The sequence below is a fragment of the Haliaeetus albicilla genome, chromosome 20 (assembly GCF_947461875.1).
Source record: "Haliaeetus albicilla chromosome 20, bHalAlb1.1, whole genome shotgun sequence".
NCBI lineage: Eukaryota > Metazoa > Chordata > Aves > Accipitriformes > Accipitridae > Haliaeetus > Haliaeetus albicilla.
Window position 1 is genome coordinate 13,986,257 of NC_091502.1, and position 13,443 is coordinate 13,999,699.

The 13,443-nt window shown below is 36.0% G+C and overlaps 1 protein-coding gene across 1 annotated transcript in view; it reads left to right on the forward strand.

The window, feature by feature from the left end:
• PGR (progesterone receptor) overlaps window positions 1-13,443 on the forward strand; it is a 39,045-nt gene extending 25,602 nt beyond the window's left edge. The window contains exons 5-8 of the mRNA XM_069808325.1: window positions 1,061-1,205; window positions 4,558-4,688; window positions 9,769-9,926; window positions 12,226-13,443. Of these exons, the coding sequence (XP_069664426.1) occupies window positions 1,061-1,205; window positions 4,558-4,688; window positions 9,769-9,926; window positions 12,226-12,381 (590 nt within the window). The 3' untranslated portion in view covers window positions 12,382-13,443. The remainder of the gene's footprint in view (window positions 1-1,060; window positions 1,206-4,557; window positions 4,689-9,768; window positions 9,927-12,225) is intronic.

Here is a 13,443-nt window from a genome sequence, read left to right on the forward strand (position 1 = left end):
ATTCTTTATTCTTACTCTTATTAAAATGAATTTTTGAAAGCAACAGAGAAAAATTGTAATAAATAGTGCCAATTAGGACTAAGTAGCTCACAAATAGACTGGTAATGAGAAGTAACTGAATTTATGAAGATCCAGACTGGATTCCAAAAAATATCCATGTTATGTACGTACGTGTGTTGTATGGTCATAAGGGCCTGATCCTGGGATATATAAAAAACAATATACTGAGTAGAAAGCCTGGAAAATACAGTTTCATGTGAGCGCAGTGTGACACTTCACTGCTGCAGGAAAGGGTAGTCCCTATCACTGCTCTTCCCCATTGCAGCTTGCGCTTGTCAGAACTCTTGGTTGAACTGATTCATCTCATTAAGTGAGAAGAAAACAAACCTTTTTTTTTTGCCCTCTGTAGTTTTCTGATGGCTTCATGACCTGAACCAGTTCACTGAGGGGTAGCATGAATGCCAAAACTTGCTTGAAGGAGGTAACAGGGCCAGGTAATGAAGAACAGGACTGCTGCTTTCAGTGGCAGGAAGCTGTTAGATTGGCTCAGATAATTCATAGCAATCCTTAAAGTTATCAAAGAGTGAAAGTTATCAAAGGCAAACACACAACAATATGCTTCTCTTTGGTTAAATGCAAGAAAGATATTCATATGTGGATGTTTATTGTATTACAACTGTATTTCTTGTTAAGAACGCTGAAGTTCAAGCTATCTGTATTAAATAAGAGTTGGTTACAGTCATCATGTTACAAACTGTCATATTTTTACCAAAGGAAAATGAGATGCATTCCTATTTGCTGAAATAGTCACTTTTGACTGCTAAAGTTAATTTTGGTTTGATCATTTCAAAATATTGCATCAGAACAAAAAGACAAGAGGTTAACTATCAAAGTGAGATAGCCAGTTATTATATAAACTTCTGAGACCTATGTCCCCAAAAGCACTTGTCTTTGTAGGTGTTCTCAGTTTTATAGCTCGAAGTTTTAATCTCAGAACACCTACTCAGCTGTTGTCTAAGTGAAAATTATAAAGTATTTTAACTTTTAATTTAATTTCCAGGATTTCGGAATTTACATATCGATGATCAGATAACCCTCATCCAGTATTCCTGGATGAGTCTAATGGTTTTTGCAATGGGATGGAGATCATACAAACATGTCAGTGGTCAAATGTTATATTTTGCACCAGATCTGATTCTAAATGAGTAAGTAGACTCTGCTGTTGCATAATATGAATGACATTTTGAACTTATCTGTGTCAATGAGAATGTTACTTCATGGAGGCCAAGATTTCATTCATTGCTTGTTCTGTTTCAAAATTAACAGCAGAGGAAAGTTCTCTGATCATATTGAAGTTCAGTAACTTTGGGAAGGGTTTTGTGGGAATCCCAAATATTCTGTTGACATGGCCAAACAAAAGGTGTTCAAACAGTATTTTAATTATCTAAGAGAAAAATGAAAAAAAAAAAAAATGATGCTGTCAGAAGATTTAGCTGAATTCATCTGAATAAGACATGAGTTAATGTTTAATAAATGGAACTAAGTGGGATTTTCTTTGGTCGTCGTTTGGGTGGGTTTCGGAAATACTAAATAGTCAGTTTTGACACTTTCTGATAAAACTCTGCTTTTCTAAAGTACGTTTCTTGTTAGAAAATTGTAATAATTAAGCAAGAAGGATTTTTAATATCAAGGATAAAATAAGTGAGACTTCTCCTTTCTGGCTTGAGGGGGGGATTGTTGGCTTACATTTTCCTTCACTATGCTGATTAATTCTGATAATCTTCATTTCAGCCTTTGACAGTTTTTCAGCTCTGCAAATTAATATGGTCAAAGCTGTAATTTTAGTTACTTTGGTTATAGTACATGGGAAGTTTCCAGGAACAGTAAAACGTAATTTAATCTCCCTATTTATTTTTCTGCAATACATTATTCTCAGTTATCTTTTCTTAAAATGCTAAAAGAACTACTATGAAGTGAGATGAAAGTTGAAGAGGTTTTCTTGTAAGACATATCTGTTTAAGGATTAAGAGGTGGATTTGCAGAAGATCTAGGCACCTGAATTTAAAATCCGTAGACCTGCAAGTTCTTGCCAGTGAAGTTCTTTGTAGAAAATGCTCGGTGGAGCAGGCCCTGTAGCTCCTGACCTTTTCTCTTCCAGATGACTGTAAATCACTGTGAGTTTGTAGAGTAATGAATTCTTTCCTCTCCCATGTGTATTAATTATGCTGTACAAATTGAAATACTTTGAAGGAATGAGATTGAGAGAACTTCTGACTGTATTCTGTCCCAGCATAGTCTGTGATACATCTCATGGTTACATTCAGAAGTAACACAGTGAGGTGGCTTTAGGCAGTAATGGCATGTCTTGGGGTATTACCCTGCACGTGGACCGCTGCTGCCACCTTGTGAAGACAACTTAAGTACCTTCTTCCAGACCAGGGTTGAGATTTGTGAATCCTGATTATAATCCCTTAGAGGCATCTTATTTGCATCTCAAGACCACCTACATCGAGAAGGAGGTGGACTGACAACATACCCTTCTCTTGGTTGTAGAACATCTCATCAAGGTCATATTAGAAATGTTATAAACAAAGAGTTAGACATGAAAAGTAACTGGCACACTAAATCATAGCTGCAACTATTTATTGGCAAATCAGTTAGCTTTTAGATCAGTAAAATGTAAGCAACTTCCTTATCTATGATGATGTCTAAGATTGTACTTTCACGATTGCTTTATGCAGAAGTAACTGCTGAACACTGCCAAAAAAGTTAACTCCACCTGCCTCCCTGCCCCGGTCATGCATCCCCATGATTTCACTGAAGCTGGATCAAACACTATCTGGCTGCACTGTCAAACAGATAAGGAAATTGAATGCTTGAGAAATACCCCAGAAAAAGCCATTAATTACAAGGTGGAGGTGATCCCTGACCTGACTCACGACGTGGGAGTGCAGACACTAATGCCAGAATAGCAGGAGTGCACACCTAGAGCTGGGAAGAGAAAATGGAAATTCCTTCTACAGGGGCAACACACACTTGAGTTGTTTCAAAATGACCATGAAACCACAATCCAAAGATTGTTTCACAGCCAATCTGTCATTTAACAAACTGAGTTGTAGTGCTCCTTGGAAATGACTTGTTTGGTAGCATCAGTTTCAGACCAAGAAAGCCAGGAGTGTTAGTCTGACAAAGATTTTATGAATTAGTATTAAAACCCTACAAGGGTTTACTGTTACTTACACTTTGCAGTGTCTGAGAACATGAATAAGAACAGCATTTAAGCATACCCTGAAAGCTGCTATCACTCTTCATAGATAATAATTAGGAATAGAGACTACCAGAAAGGACTAGGAAGGGAGTTTTAAAGTAGATATAGAAGTAACCAGTCCATTCAGATCTAACATTAAATTTCTGTGTTTAAGTCATTTAAGAGCTGGTATGAGATACCAGATGTTGAACAAAGCTGAAATAATTTTCATTTAAGATAACAGCAACACTTTAAATAGCAAGGAAAAACTTCAATGCATTGAGAAGAGTCTTTTATTCATGGAAAATATACTCTGTTTTCATTGTTGAGGGTATTACCTGCAGTCAGGTTGGAATGCTGATCTGAACTTTGTAAGGGGCAGGGGGGGCAAAATTTAATCTTGTTGTTGTTATTTACCTAATTCATTTGGATTGGGATGCAACTTTTGTAAAATTAGCCCAAGTTACTGGATCTTCAGGTTAATGTACAATGAATTTAGTCTAGATTACAAACTTTGTAGTGCTATTGTTGCAGTCATTTCAGTTGAAAACTGCCTTCCTAATAAATATTTACAATAAAATATACTCCGTGTACCAAAATCTCAACAAGAAAAGCAAGATAGAAGTACTGCAAAAAACTAAACAGTTTTATGTATTTCCTTGTGTGATTTGTCCCATTTACTTCTGCAGGAGTTTAGATAAGGCTATATTAATGTCTAAGTTTACTTAAAAACTTTTTGTATATATTTACATGTAACATTTTTAACTGTTTAACAGCATAAAATGCTACAAAATTATATCATTGCTTTTAGCAGAACAATGTTAGACATGCAACAAAGTATTTTGATGCAGACATTTTTGCAAAACCTAAGAAATAGTTTTCTATAAACTTTCAAGTTTATCTTCAATTTTATGCTTTGAAATATTTTCAGAGAATGTAAAAATCTGTCAACCTCTAAAAGAAAATATTTGCTTCACATTAATCATTAGGGTGTTTTTAACTAATAAAACTCCTTCTTTTTTGGTGGTTAGCATTCAGCTTTGAAAGTCTCCGAGGTGTTTTTTTTTTTTTTCTGGGCAGCAGTAACAGATTAAACATCCAAAATAATAGCACATTCATTACAATTAAAAAACTAGTGTAGGTACAAAACAGTCAGAAAATTGTTTATGTGTGTAACCTCTTTCTTTAATTTCTGCAATGTGGTAATTAAACTGCTAACAAGGCACTTCCTTCAAACAATTAGTACTGGAGCCCTTCCTTTTCTTTATTTTCTTTTTTTTTGTTTTTTTTTTACCTTTTCTGGGTGTAAGACAGAGGATGAAAGAATCATCGTTCTATTCCCTGTGTCTATCCATGTGGCAACTCCCACAGGAATTTGTCAGACTTCAAGTTAGCCAAGAAGAGTTCCTGTGTATGAAAGCACTGTTACTTCTCAACACAAGTAGGTACTTTTATTTCTTTGAAATATATCACTAATAAAAGAGTTTTGAACCATGTTGTTTAACTTGACAATTGCTAAGCTATCTGGCTTAACAAATGGAAACTTCTTTAGGAGGAATGTTAGTATTCCAACACCTAAAAATATTTTTTCTAGTGTTTATAAGGAACAAGTAATTTGTGATGCATTGTTGATTTTATTCTGTATAAAGACACTGAGGAAATGTTGGATGCCTTTTGATAGATGGCTATACTATATTACACATTTTCAAATCAAGTGTGCAGTGTTTCTGCCTGGAAGCTCTTCAGCTTAAATGACTATACACAGACAAAAAAATGTTACAAGCATTAGAAATGTTATTTTAAAATATTTTATAAATTGTCAGGACTGAGGGCTTTATCTTGGCCAAGAACTTAAAACATGCTTACTCAAAGGAATTAGGGAGGTGGACATGGCACACAATACTAACATTTATTCAACTTTATATAGTTATAAATAGGTCAAGTTTAGCACAGACATAAACAAATGGAAATGTTTTTCTTTGGTTTGTTTCTCTAGAACAAAATCTGTGGTCACTTTTAATTATACACATCTGTTAAGGAATCCAGCATACAGCTGCATTCCACTTTAAATGGGAAGTGTGGTAGTTGATGAAGTTATCTTCCAAAACCTTTTCTAAAATACTAAAATGTACATCTGCTGCAGCCCTAAGTGTTAGTTATGAATCCCCAAATAGAAAGTTTTAAAATGGTGCAGGTGCTATTAGAAATGAGAATAAGCATCTCTGAGAAATGTAATTGGAAGAATGTTGAAGTTTGGTTCTCTACACACTTACGGAGTCAGAGGAGAGATGTGCAAATCCTGCATAACCTCCTTGTTGGTTGTACAAAGTTTAGTAAAAGATAAGGAACTAAAATTTATTCCCTCTTAAGCTGTACTTTGCTGGTATTTGCATAAGCTCTTGCTTAAAAAAAACCCTTGGTGTCAGCAGAGCATAAGCAGTAAAGATTAAATTTAGCTCATATGAACATAAAAATTACTAAAATAATAGTAAAATACTATATACTCTGCTAAAGCAATAAAAATAATGTGGACAACAATCCCTCTCTGATAGAACTCCAGTTGCTTTGTTGGAATCTGAATATATTCCTATTTTAAATGTTTTCCACCTTGTTATCATCACAAATGAACTCCCTTGTCTATTACCTGAACCTCAGAGGGAAGTTTTAAATTTCAGTGAAATTTAGATACATTTGTGATATTCCAGCTATCCTTTTCTGTCCCAGAAAGTTCAAATCAAATTCAAAAAACCGTTACAGTGGTCCAGTCCCTCTCATTTATGAGTGCATTAATTTAACAATATTCAAGCTACCATTCTTTATGAACTGCGTTGCACTCAAACTCATTTTTAAGGTGAAATGTTTATATATATTCAAGAAATTAGTTTTTTTTTTTAAAAAAAAGGAAGTATTTCTACCTGTGCTGATGAGTTTTGCTTTTCATTCTGTCCTGCACTTATTGTCCTATAGGAAAAAACAATTTGTCAGATCTTTGGGAAAAGGAACACGCCTAACCGTTGTTGCTGAGACATTTAGTAAACATTTGGTACTGTATAAATATAATTCCACAAAACTATTTTCAAAAAACCATATAAACTCATTGTTGCTATAAAGTGGTTTTAAAGACTACTTTTATTTTAGTCATGGTATTCACCTTAATCCTCTTCAAATGTGAAAGTATGGCCATTTCAAGCTTTCATATACTAACAGTAAATCAAGCCTGAACTTTTAGTCTCTTATTCTGTCTTCTGTTTGATTTATTGTTTAGATAAACTGATTTTTACTTTTTATATAATTTTGGAAAAACAGTAATTTGTATTAAACATAACTAAATGTCAGTCTTGATAGATTTTTAATTCTGAATGGACCCCCCAGCCTAAGTTTTAATATTATTTTTGATTTTACAGTTTTTCCATTGAGTTTGCTGTGGCTTAGATGTTTTCTTTATATTGTACGTGTGACAGCTTTAAAGCTGTCTTGAAAGCAGAATTAGTCTTTGCAAAAAGTGGACAAACATTTTTATTTTCTGCAATTGTTTCCATTTTACAGGTCCTTATTTACTGTATGTAACAAGCTGTGTTGTAGTAGTGCCCCGTAAGTTCTAAATAGAGCTCCGTCTTGCAGAGGCCATATCCATCTAGGAACTAATACTATGAATAGTTCAAAAAGACTATGATTTAAGAAAGTAGGGCTATGCCAAAAAAGAGAGAAGTAAGCATATAGCAAGTTCAGTTCTAGCTCTAACACTTTCCAGACTTTTGATTTAGAGGAATTGCAAAATCTTATTGCATAAGATTTTGGCTGGGTTCTTCCCACTGATTAAAAGCATCCGCATTCTTTACACATGTTCAGGGGGAAGGAACATTTGAGCTACCTGTGCTTAAGTTGCATTTGTGCATGTAAGACATTGTAATTCTTCACTCAAAAAAATAGCTTAGTGGAACTTTTTGTGATTAGACGGGAACGTGACTGTGCTTTTGCAGAATTCTGGGGAAACAGGCCATTCATTGCTGGAAGAGATCTTTTAACTTAATTCACAAGGGAAATGTAAGGACTTAATCGCTGTTTTAGAGACGTAAGTCAAGGATAGCATCCACCTAACCCTAAATTCCATCAGAATGTGACTTTATATGAAGAAGACTTCATAGCCGTCTGTAAATCTGCTGTTAAGACATACCCAGAACCATCCAGGTTTTGAAAATAAAGCTATTCTTTTTCCATGACATAAATTTTCCCCACTGTGAGTATTCCTCCTTGCATTACTCCTAAGCACGTTGCATTCTCCACAAACCAGTACTTGTCCCTTCCATTCAGACCCTTGACGTAGGTGTGACAGGCACGCTATCAGATGCCTCCTTTGTCTGTCTGGACTTGAGAGGCCATACTGAGTCAAACCAAAGGCCCACCTCATCCAGCATTTCATCTCCATCAGCTGCTAAACGAAAGCTAACATGGCATCCCTAAAAGCTGGATTATTATTATTTATGGTGTTATAAATGTACTTTCTGTGGAAGCAGTCACAATTTCTATTCTCTATTTTTATTTTTGTTTAAATTCTGTTTTAGTTAGGAGTCAGACCCTGACTTCCATAGCCCAGCTTAGTGTTTAGACACTTATCTTTAAGGTAAACTTTCTATTTTCTGCATGCATGTCTCCCTTCTTACCCCAGACATTCAGTTGTCTGAGGAGACACTGAGCAAGAGACAACCTCGGCAAATGGGATCATTTCCTCTCTTGGGCAGTCTCCTACAAAATAAGAGACTTCTGCTTAACTCAGGTAGAATAGAGATTTGAACTTCTGCCTTGTCAGCTCTGGCTGGGCTCAAGGTGAGGGAATTTTAATTTTAATATGTTTGCCTGAAGTGTCTCCCCTTACATTTTTCTGAGGAACCAGACGTGACTTAGACAACTGGTTTCAGAACAGGGTTTATGATTTCTGAGTGGAAAGCAGGGCTGCTGTCAGTGCAGGGTTTGCTACCGAATTCTCTTTCAGGGAGTGGGTTTAGGTCCAACCTCTGTGCAGCCATCTCCTTTTTGGCTGGCTTCTCTTTTAATTCCCTTCCTAGGTGTCTAGTGCATTGTACAGAGTAAGTACACACATTTATTTATGTTTTAATTCCAGAAAGTGACAAATCACCTGAAAGTTATGTGTTACCATATTGAGTAAGTCAATGTCATTATGAATCAAGCTTCAATTTTTTTTTTTAAAGAGATTCAAATGAAATCCATTGTGGCCTGATATTAGTCATGGTCTGATACCGTATTGAAGATGTACTAGATACCTAGGTAACTAGCAGGTGATTTTTTAAACTATGTGAGCTAGTCCCCATGACATTCTTTTAGCATCCATGGACAAAAATAAGCATCTCTACAGAATTATTAATTTCTTTCTAAGGATACTTCTAAAACAGTGAACATGCCTTGTGCCCAAGACTTGCCTGAGTTTTCCCCACCCCCAGATGGAGTCCCTATACTGTAAAATATCTAAAGTTTGGTGAAGTGAATCCTTCTCCTCCTGCTTGCTGTCAGAATACGAAATGTTAAATGTGACATTGCAGTGTGAAATGTCATTGGCAAGAGAGAAAGGAAGGGGTAAGAAATTTAACAGCTCTTTCAAAACCAGTATGCTTGAAACAAGACTATGTTTTAATGTGTGATTATTATAGCGAAGCAAGGACTTAGATTTGTTTGCCAGATGGGAATATTTTTTCGAGTTTCATTTCTTCAAGTTTTTCATTTCTTAGTTGCCTTTGACAACATAAATTATAAGACTAGTGTATTACACTCTGCCATGTCAAGGAAGGTAGAGTCTAGAGCTTACACCTGTTTCCTTACAATGCTACCAACACTTATCATCATTGATCAAATACGGTCTTATCGCTAGCAGTCACAAACAGGTTCATTTCTGAATGTTCTCTCCATGTCCTCATTTTGGTCCTCACGGATGACCATTAAGAGAAGAGTGAGTTCAACTATTTGGTCCTCCTTGCTAATTTCTCTAAAAAGCTGTTCACATTTAAGACTGGTAGTGCATCTGTTCTGTTAAGTGAAAGTGGTCCAAACAGGAGGCCTGAGCCCTGGATGCTTTATTGTCTACACTGCTTAAGAGTTGTTAGTTCATTCCTTGACTCCATTTTGAAGCACTCCAGCTAGACCTCTCTAACATAAATCTGCTGTGAAGAGGGCTGACCCTCAGCAGTGTAAACATGAGCCAGTCCATAACACCTTTCCTCAAGGACAGGAGTGCTTCTTTTGGCCATCTTATTTTCAGCAGACAGGTGTAGCTGAAGCTTAAAGCTATTTCTAGACATCAGCAATTAAGAGAATTGACTGATTATCGCCAGTATAGCCTTTTAACTAATTGTATCACTGTTTCTGGAGTAACTGTTGAACAGGAAGAAGTACCTGGTGTATAACAATTAATTGCACTGCACAGCGTGAAATAGTATAAAGTGTTTCTGTACTTTAAATTTCTCTCATTGCCTTCAGAATAAATTGCAACACAAGTGTTACTTTCTTTTTAGTTCCTTTGGAAGGTCTAAGAAGTCAAAGCCAATTTGATGAGATGAGAACAAGTTACATTAGAGAACTGGTGAAGGCAATTGGTTTGCGCCAGAAAGGCGTTGTGGCCAACTCACAACGTTTCTATCAACTTACAAAACTGATGGATTCCATGCATGATGTAAGTTTACTTGTTAGTGTGTTTTGCTTTTTATATGTGAAGGAACTAGTATTTCTTAAAAGTAATTTTATGGAAAGTGGCTAGTCAACATTTCAAAACAACAAAAGAAAAACCCCTACATTTGTTCTTTAGTGTGTATATTTGTGTAAATAGCTATATATTCAGCATCAATATATATTGTTTATATATTACATGGTATACAAGATTTAAGTATTTGAGAAACATGCATTTGAATGCTACAATTTTGTTTCATTATTTCTGTAAGGTAACTAGTACAGTTCTGGGTTTTGGTAGGGGGTGGTGTGTATGTATGTGTGCATCTGCATACACGTTCATGAAAATATTTAAATTATGCAAAGAATAGGCCATTCAAGTTGCAAAGTAAGGCTACTAAGAATTAGAGAAAGACAACCAAGATTGGTTCTGCAACCTTAATTCAGCTAGTTTTATGTATATAGTCTATGCCATTTTTTCAGTATCTGTCTATATTTGGGAACTGAGTAATCTTTGAGAACTCTAGTGCTGATATCATAGAGATTCATAAGCATGTTAAAATATGCAGCTGATTCCTTTCCACATCTCTGAGAATCCGGCATGTACCCTATTGGCTTAACATCCATTAAAACTGAGGAACGATGTTTCGTATAAACCTTTGCCCATGTGAACATTGTTTTCTAATGGCTTGTGTATCTCTACAAGAGAGGCAAAAAGCAGAGGTACAGGGCCATACCTGATGGTTTTAGCAAGTGCTGGGGAAGTGGCACTAAGATAGTGTAGGAAGAGCACTTTTGAGTTCGGTGCTGGTTGTGAAAGGCTCGCAGGGAGTTCAAGGAAGGATGGGGTCTGTGCATGTTTTTATTCTGCACTCAGCAAATCTGCATTTTATTTTAACTGTTCATGAATAAATTAATTTATTCACCTAAAGCCTTTCATTGTCACTAATTCCCCCTTCTGTTTGGGAAAAAAAAACCCTTCAAGGATCCCATTTATGGGAGTTAAGAGAGGTAACAATATTGATAATTAAGTGGTTCACCAGGTGGTCTGGAGTCTTTTGATCCACTCCACAAACCTCTCCATCAGCTTTTGCTATCTATAGAACTTACATTCACCATTTAGCTATTACATCATCTCAGATACCAGCAAAATGAGAATGAGACAAGTACAAAAAGCATCCTTACATAGCAAATTCTGAAGGGAGGATATGGAGCTTAACTTTAAGTATTTACTGGTAGTCAGGCTGCAGTTGTCACTTGGGACTGTCAGTGCTAAACCCTTCCCTGGAGTTCAGTCAGTCACCTTTTACTTGCAAAAAGTCCTGACCAGTATACCAGCTACCTCATAGTAGCCCTGTGCTCAAGGAACCTCTATGGATCAGTCTTGCTTGGGATAAAAGGTCTTCCTGTGTTACCTGGAGTAACAGTTTGCAATCTGAGTGTCAAAGCATCCAGAGGAAAACTTTTGAGTACTGGGCTGTAGAGTCAATTTCTTCATTTCAAATACTTAAAGTAATAGTAAAATGAGTGAGTGAGACTTGCTGCAAAATACCCAGCAAAGTGATGGTTAGGGTAATTTTTGGTCTGTAGGGTATCTTCATTCAAGTCCCTGTTTCAGCTCGGGCTGATACAGTGATGGGAGATAGAAGGAAAAGATACACACTGGAGAGGCTGTGTGTCGTTAAAGCCTAGGGTAGCAGAAATAGTATGATATCTGACAACATGAAGGTCACTGGTCTTAAAGAAAAACTTCTGTAAAATTGGAACTTCTCAGAAAAGATAGAAGAGGTGAAACAGTCATATATATTGAGCAGTTGCTTTCAAGGGATGAGAGCCTATGGATTTTAACATTTGCAGCATACCCAGATATGATCATCATCAGTACCATGGAAAAGCTCAGAAGTAAATAGTAAATGCTGTCCCTCAGAGCACGGTTTGAATAGCATTATAGTGAACAAGGCATTGAGACATGGGTTGAACATGAGAATAAAATGAAAGATTCAATACTTGTTTAGTGATTGCCATTGTTCATGGTGCATGTCATGAGTGAGGATGATACTACTTTATAATATTAGTGGGGCACTGTTTTTCTATAACATGCCATTTAGCTATATTTATGATTTTTGCCATGGGAGGATATTTTAATAGGGAGTGGCAAGTACCCTCGTTATTGATTCAGGGAGTGACAGAGGAAGGTATATAATGGTGTCAGCTGATGGATGTATGAGATAAGTGATTGACAGCATGTTTATCTGGCTGCATTACTGTTAGCCTGATTTATCATGTTTGTATTTTATTAAATACAGCTAGTGAAACAGCTCCATCTCTTCTGTCTGAACACATTTCTCCAGTCCCGTGCACTGAGTGTTGAATTCCCCGAGATGATGTCAGAGGTGATTGCTGCCCAGCTACCCAAGATTCTGGCAGGGATGGTGAAACCTCTTCTCTTTCACAAAAAGTGAATTGTCTTTTCTCTTATCATAGAGATGATTTCCAGGTCATTTTTTGTTTGTTTATTTTGGTCAAGATTTTGCAATGTCAGGACTTCAGTATATTTGTCATACTTACCCTGCCTACTGCTTTATACTTGTAACATACACAAGCCATTTAAGCTTGATGTACATATTGTGAATTCCTGATTCCTTAACTGCAAAAATCACAACAGTCATAAGAAATGTTTTGTAAACTTGGCTAGTTGCTTTTTAGATATGCATAAGAATGACAGTAGAGTTTTCAGATTTCTAAGAACAGTTATCTTATACATTTTTCTTACATATTACACACTCTCAAATTTCTGACATGGTGTAAACTTCTTACTTTAGTACCTTGTGTGCATGGGTACATGTGGGCATGTGCGTAAGGCAAGATTTTGGAGGAATTAAAATAAATATTGCCCACATTTTCTCATGGATATTTCACATTTTATTAACTAACCTGCCTCACAGAAATATCCTTTCAAAGTCAGCTGTCCTGGATTAAGTAGACATCGCTGCAATACCTTCATGAGTAACTAAAGTGCTAGGCACAAAGTATACATTCATACTCTTGTCTGTGCTCATACTGCATTGAAACTCTTGAGTTCAGCATACCTGTTTTTGCACCATTCTGTGCAGCTCTCCTTCAGAATCGGAAAGCCTAGGAAAATTTCAGTGTATATTACACCAGAAGTAATGTGTATGCAAACCCACTAAGCTTTGTTTTGTGCAACTTGCCTTAAGAGTTTGGCACTTATTAAAGCTAAATCACTTAGCGATAATCTTAAATTAATCAACTTCAAAATTCTGTATTTCAGAAGCTTTAAATAGAGATGTTTTCACTGACTACAACTCTTAATAATCTTAATGTTTTGGATTCCAATGCTGAATACTCAAACAGCCATTAACAACAAATTACAGCGAGATTAAATGCAAAAAGAAATGGAAAATATGACTGCAAACATTTTGATACACATCAGGCTCATTTCAGTAATATTTAGTGGAGCTACATATTTTATATTTTAAAGGCATGCCATGATAATTGGTATA